The sequence below is a fragment of the Coenobita brevimanus genome, chromosome 14 (genome assembly GCF_032717465.1).
Source record: "Coenobita brevimanus isolate Jiangsu-jjx chromosome 14, ASM3271746v2, whole genome shotgun sequence".
NCBI lineage: Eukaryota > Metazoa > Arthropoda > Malacostraca > Decapoda > Coenobitidae > Coenobita > Coenobita brevimanus.
Window position 1 is genome coordinate 25607360 of NC_136967.1, and position 22693 is coordinate 25630052.

Sequence of the window (22693 nt, forward strand, 5' to 3'; positions counted from 1 at the left end):
TGTTTTTGTCTCTTCCATTATCATTTTATCCATTCCTCATGGACCCTGGGTTTCATTTTTCCCATCTTTCCCTCTATCCTTTTAGCCATCATCATCTTCACGTCGTATACCCATTATCTCATATTTTGTGTCTTCCTCTTTTCCATAACCCCATTTTATGCCTCTTTGTCTTCTTTTATCCTTTTTTTCCCTGCCTCCCTTAAATCCCTCATTTTTCTCCGTTCTTTATCCACTCTCCTTCCTTCCATCCTTCACCACCTACGTAAAACTTTCCTTCCTCTCTTTTCTTATCCCTTTTCCAGTCTTTTTTAATTCCTCGGGTTTTTTCTCCCTCTCTTTCATCGTTCCCTTCTCTAAACCTGTTCATCTTTTCTACCATTCTGGCTCTGTCCTCCTCTCTTTCATGTGTCGCTTCTCTGTCTTCATTCACTACTTTTTCCTTAAAGATTGTTTCTCAGTCTGTTGTCAATCCTTCTTCCTTTTATATTCATGTCTTCCTTCTATTCCTTCCTTCCTTCCGTCCTTCCTTCCATTATTTCCTAACTTTTATTTTCAGTTCCTCCGTTTCAAACCTCCTCTCAGGCTCCGCTTCCACACCTCTTTTCTTTTTTCTTTTTTTTTCTCTCTCTCATATACAATTCTCCTCTCTTCTCTTTCGGTCTCTTCTATTGTTTGGCCTCCTCGTCTTTATTTACCGCCTCTCACTTACCTCCTAGTCCTCTTACTCCTCCCGCCACCTCCATTATCCCTTCTTCCTCTCTCATTTTCTTCCCCCAGGCTCTCGCCCTCTTTCTCTTTCAAATTTTGCTCTCCGTCCTTCAATTTTCTCGTTGTCTCACCTACTCGCTCGCCTTCTCAAGCATCCTATTCTTCTTCAGCCGTATGAAGACACATTTTTTTCGTTAATATCTTCAGTACAATGACTTGCCTTAATTTTACTTTTTTGTTGTTTTTTGTTGTTACGCCTTCCAGACAATTCCCACCATGTTATAAACCTTCTTCATCACCCCTGACTGCTCTGATGTTTTTCTAATATCGTTCTTGCTACTGCCAAACAATTTTCGTTTTTTTTTTTTTTTAAGTGGTCGTAGTGAGGGATTTCATTGGATTTAAGGCCTTTTTCTCGCTGGTACTAAACACATTGTCATATTAGCTTCCTTCTCAGGGAATTAATCTTACATACAGCACCTTAATATGAACTTATTTCATGTTGCCAATGTCATCTGAATTAGCGGTAATATCCAAGAGATTTTTTTCAGGCGCGTCATTTATAGTCAGTCGCTGAGGAAGAAAAGTCACAGTCTGCTAAGCCAGTCAGTATACGATCCTTGGTTCATCACATAGGAGCCGACACGAACTGTGTTGATCAGAATTTCACTTACCAATCCCAGTGTCTGGTTAAATGTAACGCACTAGGAAGCTTTTTTTTTTTCTTTTTTTTTTTTTTCCCCAGCATATAGGGAGGTCTTGTGGAGATAAGTGTTTATGTATTTCAAAAGTTTTTGAGTCTCTTCTTACCGAAAATAAATAAATAAATAAAGCACCTTTCCCATCACAACCTTCTTTCTGATCATCAGTATGGGTTCCGCCAGGGACACTCCACTGGCCATCTTCTCACCTACCTTTCAGACTCCTGGTCATCCTCTTTTCGGAACTTTGTCGAAAGCTTTGCCATTGCACTTGACATCTCAAAGGCTTTCGATTGAGTCTGGCATAAATCTTTAATTTCCAAACTGCCCTCTTACGGTTTCTATCCCTCTATCTGTGCCTTCATCTCTAGCTTCCTTGCTGGTCGTTCTGTAGCTGCTGTTGTAGACGGCCATCGTTCTTCTCTTACAGCTGTCAGTAGTGGTGTTCCCCAGGGCTCAGTCCTTTCACCAATTCTCTTCCGTCTATTCATCAATGATCCAAGCTGTACATCTAACCCTATCCACTCATATGCTGATGACTCCACCCTTCACCATTCCGTTAGCTTCCCGCAGCGTTCATCTCAGCAGTTACTTCAACAAACAAGGGATGAGGCTGACAGTTGAGGCTGATACACCTAGTGTCTGACTTAGCTCATATCTTTGATTAGGAAAAAGTAATCATGTTGTTTTTAATGCATCAAAAAATCAGTTTTTACATGTTTCAACCCGACAAAATCTATTCAGGAGTATCATCTAATTTTAAACAATATCCAACTCATTCCTGCATCATCTTTGAACATACTTGGGGTTTCATTCTCTCGGGCTTTATCTTGGAAGGATCATAATACCTCTCTTATAAAATCTGCTTCTGAGAGATTAGGTGTGCAGAGCCGACTCCATGCCTTCTTTACCCCTGCACAGTTGTTGACTTTATACACGAGTTTTACTCGTCCATGTGTGGAGTACAGTTCTCATGTGTGAGGAGGCTCCCCAGGTACAGCTCTTCTCAACAAGGTTGAGTCAAAGGCTTTTAGTTTCATTAACTCTCCTCCTCTTACTGGCTCCTTTCAACCTTTGTCTCTTCGTCCTACTGTTGCATCTTTATCTTCTTTTCTATCGCTACTTCAATTGTCACTGCTTCTCTGAACTGTCTGTTTGCACCGCTCCACCACTACGGCAGAAGCGTAGCACTCGTCAAGTAATAACCCTCATCCCTTTTCTCTCCAACTTTCTAATGCAAGAGTTAGCCGTTACTCCCAGTTCTTCATGTATGCAACTGGTCAACTCTGGAACTGTCTCCATCTGTATTTCCTATTGCCTATGTTCTCCAGTCTTTCAAACGCAGTGTGTCCAACCATCTCGAAATGAACGGATCTTGATTTTTGGCTATCTGTTATCTTGTTTGTTTTTTTTCCTTGGAGGAAACAATCTTGCGGGCTCCTGGCCATTGTTTCTTCTTTCTTGCATAAATATATATATATATATATATATATATATATATATATATATATATATATATATATATACGTTCTCGCTAACTCCGTCAGTACGATTATACACAGCTGATAGGAAAATCTTACCAGTAACAGGTCACATTAACGAATACTGAGTATTCCGAATGAGAGACGTCGAAGTCTCCTATTGTACTGTTGGGAGATCAGGATCTTTCGAACTCGAATCCTTCCATTTGCGACCTGGTGCATTCCCCTGCTGTCTGTTGTGTATCCCCTCTCCTCCTGCCTTTTGTCTTTTGCCTTTCCCTGTTCCTGTTGCTTCATCGGAACATTCCATTTGCGTCCTGGTGCATTCCCCTGCTGTCTGTTGTGTGTCACCCTCTCCTCCAACCTTTTGTATTTTGCTTTTCCCTGTGCCTGTTGCCTCATCCCTTCTTATTTTTTTTTTTACACTCAGGCTTTCTACTGAATGCATTCGTCACTATTACCCCCAAATTTAATGTTAATGTTGATGCGATCATGAGACGGCTAATGGACAAAATTTTAACTTTCAGCCTCAGGTAACTTACCTTCAGGGGAATAAAATCATTTTGTGTTACCTAAAAGAGACTGCTAAAGGTGACGTGATCGTGGGAGGATTAGTTGCTGGTTTACAAGAAGAGAAGCGTCTGGCCATGAAGATACAGCGTGTGAAAATGAATACTGTGATTATAGTTGTATGGCGTAGGTTACATGGTGTCTGCTGTTAGTGTTGAAGCTAAAGTGTTATTCATTTGCATACACGGACGGGAAGAAAAAAGAAAAGAAAAAGAGATAAAAAGTTACAGAACAAGGAAGGATGAGTATATGACGGAATGATGATGATGATGGATAAAGGACTGAGAGAAGAGAAACGGGATAAGGGAGAGCCAGGGAGGAAGTCAGTGAGGAAGAGAGGATGAAGGTGTGTGTGTGTGTGTGTGTGTGTGTGTGTGTGTGTGTGTGTGTGTGTGTGTGTTTGTTTGTTTTCCTATTTTGCCCATGCTTTACCACCTCGTGCACCCAGAGTGACTCCCTCGTCACATCTATTTGTTTCTTCTCCCTACTTTCCATTTCTTCCAGTTTTTCCGAGTTTCCCCCTCCATTGAAAGTGCAGTCTCACTCTTGGTATCTCTTGCTTTCTCATTTTCCTTCATTATCTATTCCCGATCCCTCTCTCTGTGATTCCTCTCTTCTCACCTCCATTTTTCCTGTCAGCGCAATCTTCTTCCATTACACACACTGTTTACACTTAATTTCTCTTTTATTCTTCTTTCTTTTATTATTTCTCTTTCTTTCCCTTTCTTTTAATATTTCTCTTTCATTCTCCCATCTCTTATTATTTCTCTGTCATTTTCCTTTATTATTTCTCTTTCATTCTCCTTTCTTTTAGTATTTCTCTTTCATTCTCCTTTATTATATATCCCCTCATAATATTTTTTTTAAATTGTCACCATACTCTGTCCTGTCTCCCTTATTTACTCTTTTTCTCATCTGTCCTTTCTCTCCTTCCGTTCATTATACCCTCCTTGACTAATTACTCCATTTTTCTGTGACACGCCATCTCTCTTATCGTTTTCCTTTCATACTCCCCTCTTCTCGATAATTCACTTTCTTATCAGTTACCAGCCCTCCCTTCTACCATCTCTTTCAGATAATTCTCCCTTCCCTTTTGTCTTCTCTTTCTCCTTTCTTCCACCACTTTTCCTTTCTTCTATTCCATCTTTTTTCTTTTCCATTTTCTTGCTCTTTTTCACCCAGTTGTTTGCCCTTATTTTTCTTATTTCGTCTATGTCTTCCATCTTTTTTTCTGTCTCACTTTCCACCTTATCTCTTTCCTACCTTTATTTTCTTTCCTGTCAACCTCTACCCTTCATCGTATCCATATTTTTTCCATTCTCCTTCCTCCCCACCCCTTCCCATTTAATACTTCCTATTCTTCTCCTTTCCCTTACTTTCCAAACGCTTCCTCCCCTGTTCTTTCTATCACGTCCATCTTTTTTCTATTTTCATCTCCTACTTTCTTCCTCTCATCCTTACTCTTGCCCCTTTTTTCCTTCACTTTTTCTGCATTCCCAGTTACCTCTCGCTTCTTTTCCCTCTCTCCCCTGTCCGTCGTCTTTCCACCTGCTCATCTCTATCCCCTTCCCCTAATTGCCTTCCCTTCTTTCTCTCAGTGCCTCTCCCATTGTAGTCATCTTCTTCCTCCATTATGCTCCCCTTACCCTCTTCATTCTTTCTTTCTCTTTTTCCTCTCCTTTTCTTATCAATCTTTTCTTCCCTATTGTTCTCGTTCCCCTCTTATCCCCTCCTCTTCTTCCTTCATTTCCGTATCCTTCATTTTACTATTTCCCTCTTTCCTCACTCTTTCTCCTTCTTTCTTTAACTTTCTCATCTTCCTTTCTGCTTCTTGCCTCTTCTTCTTACTTCCCTCCTTCCCTCACATATCTCTTCCCATTTTTTTTCCTTTTCCAGTCACTCTTTCTCCACTCTGAACTCCCTCTCTCCTATTCCCTCAACCCCTCGCCTTCTTTCTCTCACTTTCTCTCCCTCTTCAATCACTCCGAAGCGCCTCCCTCCTGTGTTTACAGTGGCTGCCTAGGGGTCCAGTGTCGAGCCCCCTGATTGGTTGTTTTCAGCAGGGAATTCGCCCTATTTTCGCTGGGAGATTGTAATATTTGAGAGAGAGAGAGAGAGAGAGAGAGAGAGAGAGAGAGAGTGAGAGAGAGAGAGGGAGAGAGATTAAAAGGGAGGAGTAATATGATATATGAAACCGTTAAGCTCAGTTTTTCAGCTATCTATTTCTAAAAAGGCATAACTTTTCAAAACTCTGAACTAGCAAACATAGTAACAATCAGGAAATTACGGTCCATTTAACTTTATATATAAGCTGTTCACAGGGCAGAGGAAACCATTATCAAAGATGAATTTGTTTAACGCGTAACCTGAAACATTATCAGAGGGTCACAGAATAGATTCCGGAAGAGCTGGCCATATCTCACCGATGTCCTGGATTTTTCCCCTGTAACAATTAAAATATATATAACGAAACTAGATCTGTCGACATTATTGGTATTTGAAGGAAGCAGAGATACGGGAAATATAGGGGTGTTCAGTACTTTTGTATCTGTGTTTCAAGGAAGCACAGAAATGAAGGATATAAGAGACTTTGGGTATATTGTCACTGTAGTTAAAGGAAGCTCAGAAATGAGGAATATGAGGCTGTTTAGTATGTTGGTATTTATGTATGAAGGAAGTATAGAAATGAGGACACTAGGCTGATTAAGTGTTGTTGAATTGATGTTTGAAGGAAGCACAGAACTAGAGGGTGTAAGTCTGTTCAGTTGCTACGGTACTGATATATGAAAGAAGCCTAGAAATGGAAGATGTGGGTTTTCAGACATTTTGGTTTGGGTGTTTAGAGGAAGCTCAGAAATGTAGATGTAAGTGTAATCAGATGTCTTGGTACTGATGTGACCAAAATCGAATGAGCGGATGATGACAGGGGCGTAGAGAACAGTAACAAGAAATAGAATATAAGCTCGACCATAAATAAAGAATTGCAACAGTTTAACAGTTCCAGCCCTAACGTAAGGTTATGAAATGTGGACGAAGCATGTTGAAAAGAAATCAAGAGTGAGGGCTATAAAAATCAGTCACCTAGTACAATCAGTCACCTAGTACGATCCTGTGGAGTAACATAGACGATTAAAAAAAAAAAAAAAAAAAAAGGATTAGCAAAGATTGTGACGCAGAGGACGTGGTGGGAGAGAGAAAGAAAAATACTAAGAAGAGGTTTTGGGTATAATAGGATGAATAGAGAGTTAGAGACCAACTAAGAGTGTATGAGATTGAGATGGTTGGCTGAAGGAAAGGGAGACCAATAGTGAAGTGGAGAGACAAATAGAATGTTAAATGAGGGAGGAGTGTGTGCAGTGTGCACAAGAGTCGAAAATTAATAAGAACAAAATTGTTTGGAGATCCGTTTATAGAGGCAACGTCTCAGAAGATCTAGCATCGGGCAGTGGGTAAACTTGTAGAAAATGTTTGATAAAGATCTGTACAAAAGAAATTTTAGGAAACAATATATTCTGTATTTTGATAGCAATATGCCCAGATCGATCAATAAGTAACTTAATAACTGGAAAAGAATCACACTGGACGACCATATTAAATAATTGCCACAAGATTGCTCGATATGGGTTTGTCTTCCAGTATACACAAATGACACCGATGAAAGTTTCTGTTGTAAAATATCCAGACTTACTTAGTATCCGAAAAAATAAATATATATTAGAAAGACGTTATACACCTACAAAGATATGTGATCAAGATAGATCTTGAGCTAGTGCCTGAATTAAATGTGACTCATAGATATTAGCACTGGAGAATGATATATCCAAAAAATAGGAAGTAAAGATAATTTAGTTATTTTTGTGAATATTACTTAGCTCGAGAATGGTGGCCAAGAAAAACAGGAATTATGATAAAGTTCTGTCGCCATTGTCCGGTTATACAAGCGTTTCACTTTTCCCTCCTTGCCTTCCGAAAGAAGGATAGTGGATTACCGGAGAAGGGCAACTTAAGCCTGCAGTTTACTGGGTTCGTGTTTCTGATGAGCATAGGGACACGTCAACAAGATCAGCAACAACCATAAAAATTTCTATATCCCTTGCATTTTCAACACTGCACATCTTTCACGAATGTCTTAATATTATTGTTTTTATCTTATCTACTTAACGCAGTTTAGGATGAACAGTCCTGTTTCTACTGCCTTAAGTCTTTTGTTCTGATACTCGTGCAAAATTAAAACACGCGATCAGGTGACGTCATTTACTGGTTTATTCCTGTTGCTTTCAGACGATTTTGGTCAGCTTAGAAAAGACCACACGTGCTGAAGGAAGGCTACACCTGATTCTCCATTGTGAAAAAGTGTAATGTAAATAAAACCCCCGAGAGATCGCAAGAGAAGAATATAAATAAATTTAATCGGACTGAATGGGTTTAAGTATCGAACCCAAACAAAAGGTCTTTCATAAAATGGATAAAGTAGTTCACTGGTAGCAAAATCAGAAGAAGAAAAGAAAGAAAAGAAAAGAGAAGAAATAGACGCCATCGTGCTGTAGTGGTTGCATGAGATAATTTTGAATCATTTCATTACGAGAGGTCATCCATATGTTAAATAAAAAGTAAAATAAATGATGTTAGAAAATAGAGTCATCATACTAAAAGAGTTCTAGGACCTTTAGTACGAGAGCCTTTCGCATGTCGAACAAAATGGTTTGAAAGTAGCAAAGATAAAACTAGAAAGACGTGATCATACCCAAAGAGAAGCAAGCAAATACACAAACTTAAAAAAACAAAAAACAAATATTGGAGATAAAAATAAATTCTAACAGGGAAAAAAAAAAAATGCTGTTAAGAGAAGGTCATCCATTGAAATTCCTATCCTTCGTTACAAACTTGATGGCGACAATGTACAGTGTGCAACAGTAGTCGTGTCGCGGTTTTGTCCGAAGATTAAATTAATGTAACTTGTGAAACATTATAAACCGTCCGTATGACAGACGGTGGAATGTACCAGACGCTTAGCCCGTTAGCTTGTGTTTTCACCAAATTTCACGACACGATCACTGTTGCTTACTGTACATGTTCGTCGTTTTTTATCTTATCTTGGCACGGACTCATAACAGTTACATAGATGAAATGTTTACTCGCCCACTAGAGCACTCTTGTTGGTTTTCGTGTGCACTGTAGTTATGGTTGTGGACAAGAATGTTAACAGTCTCTGTCTGTCTGTCTGTCTGTCTGTCTGTCTCTCTCTCTCTCTCTCTCTCTCTCTCTCTCTCTCTCTCTCTCTCTTTCATTGGTAGCACTTTCTCATGAACTGATAAAACTGACTATGCAGAAAACAATTTGCCACCTACGCGTGACAATACAAGTGAAAGGCTATATGTTTTTTTTTTTTTTTGCCATTTTCCTGGAAGGATTTCTTATATGTAATTTAGTCGTTCAGTGTCTTACAGAATATAATACTTACATGCAGCAGTACCTCTGAAAATATCGATGAGACAGCTTTTAACCTTGTGCACAGTTAAGACTTCCCATATATGAAAAAAAAAAAAAAGTTTAACATTGCTTTGAACAAAAATCCCACATGCAATTACACCACTGAAAACGTTACTTGAATAGGAGGAATCTATTTATCACATCTTGGTGGTTATCTCAGTATTCCTAGCATACCGAATAAGTGAAGAGAGAGAGAGAGAGAGAGAGAGAGAGAGAGAGAGAGAGAGAGAGAGAGAGAGAGAGAGAGAGACCCTGGATCATCCAACTCTCTATAGTTCCCTCGCAGTAGTTTCGATTGCCGCTGATACTGACTTTTTTTTTTTCTAACTTCTGTCAGTATACGAGTATTCCCAGAGTTCTTCCAGGATGCCTGTCATATCACAAATACTCACCGTCTCCTTCCAGTTTCTCTTCCTACTTTTTTCTTGGTCTTCCATTGCTTGTTCTCCCTTATCACCAACTCGCCTTTCTGTGTTCCTGGCGTTGGGAAGAGGACAGCAATCTTGGACAAGTAAAAGCAACTACTGACTCTCGAACAAACAGACTTTCGATATTGTGTCTCGTTCCATCTTACGTTACTCGTGGAACTGGTATGAAAAATAAATGTCCAAGCTACGAAGTCACACATTTAAAAGTCACTATAAATGACGAATCATTATAATGCACAGTTGCCGTCAATAACTTTTTGGTCTTTCTCCCATCTGTGTCAGAACTTATCGGGATCTCGTCACATTTATTGCCTTCAATCAAAAGGGTTGGAATTTCACGATACAGTAGAGCACCAGAAGTACAAAGGAATTAGTGACCTCGATTGAATATTACGTTTGCCTTATCAACGAGAGATAGTAATTGGTCAGAATATCTTCTCCACGCAGTTTCCTTGTTGGAAGCAGTCCATTTTAATCCCGGGTCTGGTTATTACTTGGATGGGTGACCGCCTGGGAACACTAGATGCTGTTGGCATCCTTACGTGTCAAGTGGGGTTGGTGGAGGATTAGTGCCCCTCCCTGTAAAACAATTAACTCTAAGCCCTTGGCCACCCCGATTGGGATACATGGCGTCTGGCAATGAATGAATGAATGAACCTCGGTAACACCAGTTTCTTATTTCTTGTCACAACAAAACAATTTTTATTCAGATTAGGAGAAAATCGTGGTGAAGGGGTTGCAATGGACTGAGCTACGAGTTACAGTGAAAAAGAATATAGGTATATAGACGTAAGAACTAGCTGCTGTGTAAAATTCCACGAAAGAACATAGAGCATACGATTTTGCTTAGGTTCTGTAAAGCCCAGAAATTAACATCGAAATGAGGACGTCTATCAGCCTCATTATCAGAATTATCCTCCACCTATGACGTCCAGTCTTTGAAACATACTGATATGCATCTCAAACTGATTTTGTCTTTAGTTTGTTTGCCTTTCATATGAATAGCTTTTGCAGTCTTGGAGTCCTCCTCTCTCTCTCTCTCTCTCTCTCTCTCTCTCTCTCTCTCTCTCTCTCTCTCTCTCTGTTTATATATACCGTATATATATATATATATATATATATATATATATATATATATATATATATATATATATATATATATATATATATATGTGTGTGTGTGTGTGTGTGTGTGTGTGTGTGTGTGTGTTTGTATTTTTTCCCATTTCTCATTCTGATTTATCCGTCTGCATATCTATCTATCTATCTTCCTATGTGTGTATTTAATATTTCGTCCTTCTTCCCCACAGGTCCTTGAAATGCACGCGCGTGACCATCCACAAGAACCTGTTTGTGAGCTTCATCATCAACAACGCCATGTGGCTGCTGTGGTACGGCTGGGTCGTCGCCAAGCCTGATACCGTCGCTGCTAATCGGGTAGGAGGCAGGGGTGTGATGATGGATGATTAATCTGATGGTAATGAATGTGTGTGTGTGTGTGTGTGTGTGTGTGTGTGTGTGTGTGTCTTTCTCTCTCTCTCTCTCTCTCTCTCTCTCTCTCTGTAAAATTCTTTTACTCGTACTTGACCTATAATTGCATGTCTTTATCATGAACGTTGAGCTGGAACAAAAGATTAGCAGTTGTATATGATGCTGCTTACGAATGAGTGATGTGGTAAGGATATTGACCCTAAGCAATATTTTCTTTTTTCTGTCACTGAACTACGTAAAATTAGCTCAAACGGACGAGAGGCCACACACAACTTCCAGACGAGTAGTACTGTGTAGTATCTCAGGGCTGGCGATGTGTGGCAACTGTGGTGGTGATGTGTGGTACTTGCGATGATCTGTGGGAGCTGTGGTGTTAATGTGCTGCAGCTGGGATGATGCTATGTGGTAGATGTGGTGGTGATTTGACACAACTGTGGTGACGAACTTTGGTAGCTGAGGTGGTGATATGATGTAACTGTGGTGAGGATCTGTGGTAGATGTCGTAATGATGTGTTGCAGTTATGGTGATCTGTGGCGCTAATGTCTTGCAACTGTGATGATCTTTGATAGCTGTGATAGTGATGAATTGTATCTGTGGTGATGATCTGTTTTAGCTGGGGTGGTTCTGTGTTGTTGCTGTGGTGAGGAGCTGTGTGGTAGCTGTGGCGGTGATTTGTGACAGCTGTGGTGAGGAGCCGTGTTAGATGTGGTGGTATTGTGTGACAATTCTGGTACTGTATGACAACTTTAATGGTAATGCATGTAGACTGTGGCAGTGTATGGCAACCGTGGCAGTGTGTGGCAACCTTGATGGTGCATAGTATGGAAGTTGTGGTGATGTATGACAATTTTGTTGATGTGTGGCAAAAGTGTGATGGTGATGAATGGTAAGTGTTGAGAGAAGAGTGTATGACCTGGCACATTTGCTGATGGTAAGTGATAAACAGTTTGTAATCATCATCATCGTCATTTACATTTTTGCCAGATAACACATATGATTGAAGGGACCCAGAAATATTTAAAGTATAGAGCAAATGTAGCAAAACCATCACTGTCAGTGAGGTAGGATGTTGGTAGTATACCGTATGAAAATGACCGTAATAAGATGAAAGGTATGGACGGGATGATAACTTACATCAAAATCTTTTAGCAAGAAGAAAAACATGGACCAAAAACTATAAGAAAATAAGCACTGGCCTTTTTCTCATATACTTTGAGTCCTATGATACACGTATAAATATATATAAATTACGGCTATGACGTGATCCTGATTATGTAATTAATTGTTGTAAAAGCAATCAGTAAAATTAATTATCATCACCATCATCATCATCACGACCCTAATTCTGTTCTAGAAGGGGTGGTGTTGGGTTCAGAAACAGTGTATGGGAAGGTGTAAAAGTGGAAGCGCAATCAGCAGCAAGCTCAGTGAAATGGGCCACACACATATTCACACATCATTCAGGCCTCCGTCATACTGGCTTCGCCTCACAAGCCTAATTGTCTGGACATGCAATTTGTAGTTTTTCAAACACTGTCGCTGCATTTCACAAACACTAACTTAACAGGGCCATTCCGCAGAATATCAGGTTAAAACGAGTGAAAACCATCATAGTTAACAAAGTTCATGTAAAAAAATGAGTGATAACAAGTCCAATTAACTAACTGACAGACTGACAATGCAAAGAGAAAAAAGATAAACAGGGAAATGGACAGAAAATGTTATCTGCAATCACTTGCGAGATGATAGGCGAGTGAGTTGAGACCCTGGTGGCACTCGTAGTACGGCAGTGAAGTGTCCTGGCCCCACACCCCTTCATTGCTCATTAGGCAGAGAGCTCTCCACCTTACTGTCATATTCATGGCTCTCTCTCTCTCTCTCTCTCTCTCTCTCTCTCTCTCTCTCTCTCTCTCTCTCTCTCTCTCTCTCTCTCTTTCCGTGGTTTAGTCATTGCCTAGCAGGGCAACCCTTATTGTTCAGTTATTTTAATTTCTTATCAAAACCTCTTTCTTTTCTCATGTTGCCCTCTGCATTATATCATTACCTATTTTATTTCCAGTTGTGTCACTCATTTTATCAATCTCTCTCTCTCTCTCTCTCTCTCTCTCTCTCTCTCTCTCTCTCTCTCGCCAAAACAGAGGCCGTCAGCAAGAGGGGAGGAGGAGGGAGCTCGAGGTAGAGGAGTCGATATTATTGACTCTTGGCAGGAAGATCAAAGATTCGGCCTGGCTGGGGATGGAAGGTGGGGCATTACTTGGATTAACGCCGGGGAAAATAGGCAGGGGGAAGGGGAGACGGGACGGATTTAGGTGGCAGGAACGAGAGAGACAGACAGACAGAAAGAGAGGAGGGTAGTGAGGGAAGTAGGGAGCGCTGAGGGATTTGATGGAGGAAAAGAGGCAAGAAATAGAGACTTTGTTGAGGAAAGGATGGATGAGTGAGGGATCTGGTTGAGCAGAGAAAGGGTTAATTGAGGAAGAGTGAGACGGATGAGGAGTTGGATGGCGGGAAGGAAGGAGGAATGAGGCAAGGAAAGGAGGGAGGAAGGGAGGGAAGGAAGAGCGGTAAGGGAAAGCTGGTGGAATGAGGATATGATGAAGGGAAGGAAGGAGGAGTGAAGAGATTGGGGAAAATGGAATGTGGGAGTGTTGACAGATTTTGCAGGTAAGTGAGGGAAGAAGAGAAGAACGAAGGAACTTTTGGAGGGAGACAGGGAGTGAGGAGAGAACAGTGAGGGATCTGGTGAATGAGTGGAGAGGGAAGAGTGAGGAATATGATAAGAAAAAGGAGGGAGTAATGTTGGATATGGTGGAGGGAAGGAGTAAAGTGCGAGAGCAGAGGGATTTGGTGAAGGGAAGAGAAAGGAACACGGTCGAGGGAGGCAGGGAATGGAGAAGGAAGATTGAGGGATTTCGTCAGGGGAAGAAGGGTTGAGTGAAGGAAACAAGGGGAGATTGCGAGAATATAATGGCGGGAGGGAGGGAGGAGTAAAAGACTTGTTTGGAGGGAGGGAAAGAGGAGTGAAGAAAATGGCGGAGAGGAGGAGGATATGAAAAGGAAAAAGTGAGATATAGTGTAGAGGGAGGATGGGATGAGGACTGTGAACAGGGTATGAGAGATGGATGGTAAATCTAAGAAAAGGGTGAGGGACGACGGATGGAGGGGGGGGAAGGGAAGAAGGAAGGATTTGGTGGTGGGAAGGAGGATGAGGCGATAGTTATATGAAGGAACTTTGTGTAGATAACATCGAAGACTGCAACAATATTCAATACAACGATAAGAGCCAAGGGCATTGTACGGAATCAAGATTATTTCAACGTTTCGCCGAACTCCAAGGATTCTTCAGAAATATCGTTAGTGGACAACACTCCATCACTGAAATAGTTTCCAGTCTGAGTGACGTCCTAAACCTTACATGTTAACAATCCTACACTACCTGATGAATTAACCTGGCTGTCCGTTTGTTAGGAAAATTTCCAATGGCTTCCCTAACGTAAAGAATACATTATTTTGGTTGATGTTACATACCATCGCTGTGTAAGTTGACTCGACAATGGTGAAGTGTTGTCCATTGGTGTTATTTCTGAGAACGCCCTGATGGGCGAAACGTTGAAATATACTGGATCCTGTACTCTGCTTTTGGCCTTTCTCCGTATACTGAATGAAGGAAAATTGTTTGAGGTGTGGAATCTGTTGGCGAGATGGAGGGGCAGGTAAGGAATTTGGTGCTGAAAGGGGATGAGACGAGAAGGGCTTGGTGTTGGGAAGAAGGAGGGAGAGGTGAGAGATTGGACGGTTGGATGGAGTGAGAGGTGAAGAAATTGATGGTGCCAGGAAGGGAGGGAAAGGAGAGGGTTTTGGTGGTTGGATGGGTAGTTGTAAGGGATTTGGTGATGAGATGGAGGGAGGAGTGTGGAATGTGGTGAAGCGAGTGAGGGAATGACTGCAGTGTTTGATGGTGAGATGATTTGACGGGTAGAGGGTACGGGTAGAGAGTTGGTGGTAGGATGGAGGGAAGGGTGAATGGTTTGATGATAGAATGGACGGAAGGGTGGAGGGAGGGAGGGATTTGGTGGAGCAAGGGATGAAGGATTCTGTGTAGGAGGGAGGGAGGGATGAAAGAGATGGTGGAATGAGGCGGGTAGGGATGAAAGACTGGTACAGGGATGAAATGAGGGATGAGGGGTTTGGTGGTGGAAGGGACGGAAGGAGAGGGGGGAGGATTTGGTGGCTGGATGCAAGGAGAGAGAGGGAGTGGAGAAATTCTGTTGGTTGGAGGGAGGGAGGGAAGGATTAAGTGAACTGGAGAGGGGAAGGAGAGAAAAAGCGGGATTTGAGGAGAGAGCAGTAAGATAAAAAAAGACAGAAAGAGGACTAGATGACAGATTGACGGAGGGTCAGTGAAAGGTGTGAGAGATGGAGGAAAGGATGGAATGGGTCTGAGTGTGTCAAGGGAATTCCAAGGTAAGAGATTTGAGGGTGCGAAGTAGACTGGAGATGAGAAAATATTTGGAAAGGGGAGAGAATGGATGATAAGATGGAGTAAGGGATGCGTAGTGGAAGGAACTGTAGTGGAAGGAGCGCGGACAGAGTAAAGGATAGGCGGAGGGAGAAGTGGAAAGATGGTGGGATGGTAGGAGAGATGGGTGATGGTATGAAGAAGAATAGGAAGGAGGGAGAAGGGGGAAATCATGAAAATGACGGTAGGGTAAAGAAAAAAAAAACAGGATGGAAAGAAGTAGGTAGGGATAATATTTAGCAGACATGCAGAATGAACTGAATGAAATGGAGGGGGAGAGAGAAGTTGGACAAGGTATAGGGAAATAGAGAAGGGAGAAAACTGAGAGGAGAGGAGAGGGGAAAGGGACGAGGAACAATTCAGGTGAAAGTAGAGAAAAGCAAATATCATGGACCTTATTTACAAGGTTTCCTAGGCTTAAACTGTATATAAACTTACTAGCTTAGTATTTTCCCTCCACTCATAATATACCTTATATCACATACGGGATCTGTTTAGGAAGTATACGTTCTTAGCCTATAAAAAAAAAATAATAGGTAACCTGTTGAGCTACGACGGTAATTCTCCTCAAAATAGGCCGCTTCAGACCTTACGCACGTAGCCCACCGCTCTTTTCATTGTCTAGTACATTTTTCAAAGTCGCTTTTCGGTATCTCCTGCAGGTGCATCATCACATTCATCATGATTTCTCTAGGATAAACGTTGCTAAGGACATATTGGAGTGTGCAAATCACGATCCAGACTTTCTGAATATTATCGTCATTGGAGATGAGACTTAGGTGTAAGGGTTACGACCCAGACACCAAAGCACAGTCGTCCTAGTGGAAGCATGTAGGGTCGCCTCGGCCAAAAAATGAACGACAGGGCGGCAGCAAGGTGAAATGCACTCGTATGTTGACATTTTTTTTTTCTACTACTGTGGTGTTGTGCATCATGCATACGCACCAGGTCAGACTCTCAACAAATATCACTACCTAGACGTTATCCGTCGTCTTCGAGACGCAGTTCGGCGAAAGAGACAAGGCCGTTGTAAAGCGGCAATTTGGAAGCTGCACCATGACAACGCCCCTTCCCATTCTTCTCAACTGATTTTGGAATTTTGGCTAAACCCAACATCCCGCAGGTCTGGCAGGCTCCCTGCTACTCACCAGACATGGCTCCATGCGATTTTTGGTTATTCCCTAAGCTCAGAACTCCGCTGAAGGGTTCCCGATTTGAGACGAAAGAATAGATCATGACGAATGCAACGAAGCACCTGCAGGAGACACCGAAAACCGACCATGAAAAATGTTTCAGGCAGTGGAAAGAACGCTGGACTACGCGTGTCAAGTCAGAAGGGATCTGTTTCGAGGGGGATTAGTGTCCCAGCTCAACAGGTTAACTCTGCATTTTTTCAGAGCCTAAGGTCAGATACTTTCTAAACGGGCCTCGTACTACATAGCCCAATAAGTATTAATTATAAAGTTAGAGAACACACACACACACACACACACACACACACACACACACACACACACACACACACACACACACACACACACACACACACACACACACACACACACACACACACACACACACACACACACAATAGATTTCCGATAACAGTAAACTGCAATAGAGAGTAGTGTATCATAGATATTGGATACGATGCTTGATATAAATGACTCAGATTAAAATGTGAGTTGAAGGGATAGGTGAGGAGAAGTAAAGATCTAGGAATCGAGGATAGTAAGTAGATGGGAGAAAGACATAACGGTGGACTGAAGGGAGGGATAAATCACAGAAGGTGGGAAGGAGAGAAGGTGAGAGGCGAGAAAAAGGTATGGAAGGTGGCAGAAGGAGAGAGAAATGGAAGCTGGAACGGAGGAATTGGGCTGATTAAATGTTGGCAGGATGATCTATTGTGAGGAAGAGGGAAGACTAAGAGACAGAAGACTGCGGAGGGAGAAAGAGAGAAATGAGAAATTAAAAATTGAGTGATAAAAAAAAGTTGGTGGATAAATGTGAAAATATTAAAGAAAGTCTTCAGTTTCGCATGACAGAGGTGGGCGAGAAGAGACAGTTTCCTCAATACTGCAGTGATGAAACTGGAAATGAAGGTGAACACGTTGTGAATTTAAAAAAAAAAAGGGGGGAGGGGAAGACAAAAGAGGGAAGAACAGTAATGGAAAATGACAAAGTTGGGAGACATATCCCTTTTAATCCCATGGCGTCTATGTTTATATATTTTTATTGTTAAACGATTATGTTTAGCTTAGGAAGACTCCTCGAATAATTCAAAGCTAATTAAGGATTATATATAACCACACTCAGTTCAAACAAGTTCTGCTGCAGGATTTCAATCGTCTAATATTATCAGGAAAAAAATAAGAAGGCATTGTACTGAGTCTAAAGTGGGAATGAGTGAGGTTCAGAAAACGTGAGAAAGTGAAAGGAGCAGAGGAAGGAGATGTGTCATGGAAAATGGATAAGACGATTTAAAGTGAAAGAAAATGAGGAGAAGGAGGAGGAGGAGGAGGAAGAGAGGGGAGGAGAATGAGAGAGAGAGAGAGAGAAGGATTCGGAAATGACACGCTTCGGGAAAACAACCATAATACTAATTTAAAAAAGAATGTTCGAAGCTCAGTAAACAAGCCACCCGTTGCGCACGGAACCCCGTGATTAATAATAAAAAACTCCTCTGTCTCACCTCCCCAAACAAGAAGCAGCTCAAAACCAGAAAAATAAGGCGCCTTTGTTCCCCCCCCGACAGTCTTCCCAATACCGGATAGCTTCGCCGATGGGTTGTGTGTCGCGAAGCACGCCGATATCTCACAGCCTCTGTGATATTTGTTTTTATGCCACAGATGTCCGCATTCCTACGCTTGGCTATTGAATCGGGTGGCTGCGTGTGTGTTTTGGGGGGGCGGGGATGGGGAGGTGAGTATGTGTCTCGGGGGTGAGGTGAGTGTGTGTGTGTGGAGGGGGGGATGACGAATGTATGAGGAAGGAGGAGGAGGAGTTTGTGTGGGAGGGGGGAGGATGATTGTGTATTGGGGGAGGAGGTGAGTGTGTGGGAAGGTAAATATGTGTGTGTGTGTGTGTGTGTGTGTGTGTGTGTGTGCACGCATATAGTCTTTAATGAATCCCTTTGTAAATAAGCCTGCGTCCTATATCTCTTGTGTTTTATGTAGCGAAAATGAGTAAATTCTTGCGTGTACGACCATATTGCATGTGCCTTTGGTGAGTGGTTGTGTTGTATTCCTAGAAAAGTAAAATCCTGTCTATCCTTTATTATACACTGGACGTGAATGGAAATTTGTTGACTCGTAATGTGGTGGTGTTGCTTTGAGTAGGAGCGCTTTCCTTTGTTACAAAAGCCTGAGTGTTCCAGGTATTGAGAGAGGGAGAGAGAGAGAGAGAGAGAGAGTGTGTGTGTGTGTGTGAGTGTGTGCACGGCCGCACGCTGTCTGTTTCTGTCTACTATCTATCTATAGTCAGACACCTTAATTTTGTAAAGGATGGCCACAAGGAAGTCACCTCCATATCCCCCTGTCCCCTGCCATTAGCTGCTCTCCCTCTAGCTCACACACACACACACACACACACACACACACACACACACACACACACACACACACACACACACACACACACACACACACACACACACACACACACACACACACACACACACACACACACACACACACACACACACACACACACACACACAGAATCTCTCATAAGAGTAAATCTCTCCACCCCAGCCTTCCGTCTCATCCTTGGCAGCACGGGCACGCGCTAAGAAAAAAAATGAAAAGACTCCTGCAATAATGCTTCATTTTTCTTTCACCGCTAGCAACCCTTTCACCTAAAGTTAAAATGAAAACGAGTGTTTGAAAGAATTGTGTGTGCCTCGACGCGATGACCAAATCATCCGTACAGGGTATACATCATTAACATTTCTCGCTGCAACAGTAGGCCAGGTCTTGTGTAGGATAAGAACTGTGAGCATACCTTTGTTGACATCAAGTGATGATTTGCAATGCATGCTGAAATAAAAAAAAAAAATATTGTAACTAATTTTCTTATAATCTACTTCCTGGGAAAGGAGAAGCTTGTTGAAAATCTCACGTATTAGCTTAGGGTCAGTAGCAAAGGGACGAAACATTGCATTGTCTTTTAGTTTCTGTATAACCTAGAGTTTGGGTGACGTGCACCGGACGTCATAATACTTAGGTAGCTACCAGAGTTAGTATGGTATGTACGATCGTTTCTGTTCACACATGTTTATTTGTCTTGTTTTTTCAAATATATATTCTTCCTTAAAACTTGTGTTAAATCATCTGAACCCTTTTCTGCCTATACTTCCTCCTGGCTGAGGTGTCAGCCAGGCACGATGCAGCTTTCTCATTTCCATCAGTTTCCACCTTTCCATCACTTTCCATCTCTCTTTCTCGCTCTCGCTCTCGCTCTCTCTCTCTCTCTCTCTCTCTCTCTCTCTCTCTCTCTCTCTCTCTCTCTCTCTCTCTCTCTCTCCTTGTATGGAGTGTCAATTGTCCCACACGTGCCTTCTCTTTATTGTTCACTCTCTACGGATTCCCTCCTTTACATTAGGAAGTTTATTCTTATATAGCACGTTGTCCCTCTTTACTTCCTTGTTCTTTGTTATTTTCTTGCCCTCCTGTTAGTGGGGTGCCGTTTGCTTCGTCCGACTGCTATCACTTTACCACTCCTAGTCTAACAGTCATATTCCTTCCTCTCCAAGTGAGTTTATCAGATCTTCAGGTTATATCCTCCTCATTCTTTTCTAAATGTCTGTCTTTTTTCCTTCCTTATTTTCTCCTCACTAACTTACATTCTCCACTCCTCTAGGTGGAGGACAAGTCTATTATGTCCTTCTACATCATTTTCTTTACCGACTCCCTTCCGCTGTCTGCTTTGTGTCTGAACCCCACCCTTCCTCTGTATGTCTCTCCCAATTCTACAGTAACTTAAAATAATCTTTTCCTCGTTTTCTAGGCTCTTTACCTTCACCCTCCAAGTCGGGTGCCATTTATTTTACGGGTTTCTTTCATACCTCCCTCCTCCTTTCCTAATTTTCCTTATTCGACTGGCAGGGATGTGCAAATTTAACCTTCCTTTGTTCCATTCTCCTGCTTCTTCGTTAACTTCTTTCATTACATCCCTTAGATTAGGATGTCAAAATCGACATCTGTTTCGTATATATCAATCGATTCATCTTTTGCCTACACTATTCTGTTCTTTCTTCCTTTCTTCCTTCTTTCCTTCTCTCCTCCACCTTTCTAACGAATTTCCTTTCAGTTCTTCTTCAACCTTATTTCTTCCTTCCTGTCTGCTATCTCCCTCCTTCCTAACCCCTGTCCTTCCATTCCCCAGGTTGGTTGTCAGGTCCTGCATGTATTCCTGCACTACTTCATGGTGGCCAACTACTTCTGGATGTTCTGCGAGGGGCTCTATCTCCACACGCTGCTGGTGGTGGCCTTCGTGGCTGAAGAGCGCATCATGAAGTGGTTCTACATGCTGGGCTGGGGCGCCCCTGTCATCTTCGTCATCATCTACGGGGCCTGCAGGGGCACTGACGAGGAGGCCAGTGTGCAGTGAGTGGGCAATCGCTTCGGTACTTTGCCTGTTGAATGCTGGTAGTGCATCTTCTCTTACTTGTTATGACCTGATAGAAAGCTAGTGTGTAATGGGAGGAAAGTTTTCGTCATGCTGCATGTTGAAAGGCAGCTGCACATCTTTTCATCTCTTCAGAGGCACTGCATGTTAGGTCAGTACACAGTGAGTGAACAGTTTCAGTTACTATGCATGTTGAATGGAGTGGAACATCTTTTCGAAGCACTGGGAGAACTGATTACAAAGCTAGTGTATTAGGCGTGGAAAGATTCGATACTTCTGTTTAGAAGGAGACAAGTGTATCTTTCGTATCATGAGGAGCTTGATAATATGGACAGTGTGCCGTGAGATTATACTCGTAGTTTTCGTTATTTAGCATACTTAGAGGCATACGGCGAGATGAGAGTTCTGTTGATTATTTTTATTCAGTGGAAGCATTTTTTTTTTTTTTTTTAGCAGGGGACTAATATGAAATCACTGTAAAATGAGTGGACAGTTGAACGATAGTTGTGTATCTCTTATATTTTGTAGGTGGACTGACGATGTTGTAGTCCCATGCTTATATGGACATGAATTCATTAGATGCAGACTGAAGTTGCTTTTCTCCTGTGGTCCTCCATCCTCCTTTCAGGGAATAAGGAAGAGATTGAGGGTCGTTTGTACAATTACCCGGTTATATCGTGCCACTGCGTGAAGGCTTCCCTCTCCTCCCTCTCCAACACAAGGGAAACCAATACTGTGAGGGGATAGTGTCGTTACTTAGCATTTTGAGTAGTACTGTAGAGCTGTTTTTGTACCTGCAGAAGCACTGATAGCGAGACCCTTGTGCAATGAGTAGAATTTTTCCTTTGCATTTTAAACAGCATTCAGTGTATTTTTTCACACCTGCATGGGCACTGATATTGTCAAGGGTAGTTATATTATTTGCAAGTATACGGCAGTCGTGTTTCTTTCCACACCTGCTAGGACACTGTTAAGGAGGCCGTTCTATAATGAGTGGAGAATTTTGCCAAAACTTGGGTTGTGTTGAATCGCAGCAGTGCTTCGTTTTGTACTGATGTTTAGATATCCAATGAGAATTGTGTTTTCTAATACAATACCTGTACTTTTTCTTTATGTTGGTCTTCTCCTTTTCATACCATTACAGTATGCCAACCATGCCCTCACGACTATATTTATCGGTTGATTGACCTGAAACTTACTATACAATTAGCTTGACCTGGTGTCTCGAGACTCATATCTGTGACTTTCAACTTAATAATTTGACATTAATTTATAGGCCTAAATGTTTAAAAGATAGGCGCTGAATCATGAGATAAAACACACACACACACACACACACACACACACACACACACACACACACACACACACACACACACACACACACACACACACACACACTGCCATTATGGAACTTGTTCTGTTCAGTTCGAATAAGGTTACAGCGCGGGGCTTGGTCATTTCAGATGGCCCCTCTTGCCTGCTGTAAACATTTACGAAGGGCAGAGGATTTTTTCCCTAGTTTGTTAATAAATGCAATGACAGTAACGTTAAAAAATTCCATGCATTTGTTCTCAGATTTATCTCCGTTAGGAACTGTAATAAGACTGTTGTAACAGTTTCTTTTCATTTTCATTTCGTGCAGCATTCCAAGAAAAGTGTACCAGTTTGTGGGA

At 41.8% G+C, this 22693-nt stretch overlaps 1 protein-coding gene across 5 annotated transcripts in view; it reads left to right on the plus strand.

Annotated features, from left to right (window-relative positions):
* The window catches only part of LOC145389558 (calcitonin gene-related peptide type 1 receptor-like), a 1052335-nt gene that overhangs the window by 971433 nt on the left and 58209 nt on the right, over nt 1-22693 (plus strand). For all 5 annotated transcript variants that reach the window (XM_080264831.1, XM_080264825.1, XM_080264822.1 and 2 more), the window contains 2 exons: nt 10689-10815; nt 20775-20995. In XM_080264831.1, coding sequence (XP_080120957.1) covers nt 10689-10815; nt 20775-20995 — 348 coding nt within the window. The remainder of the gene's footprint in view (nt 1-10688; nt 10816-20774; nt 20996-22693) is intronic.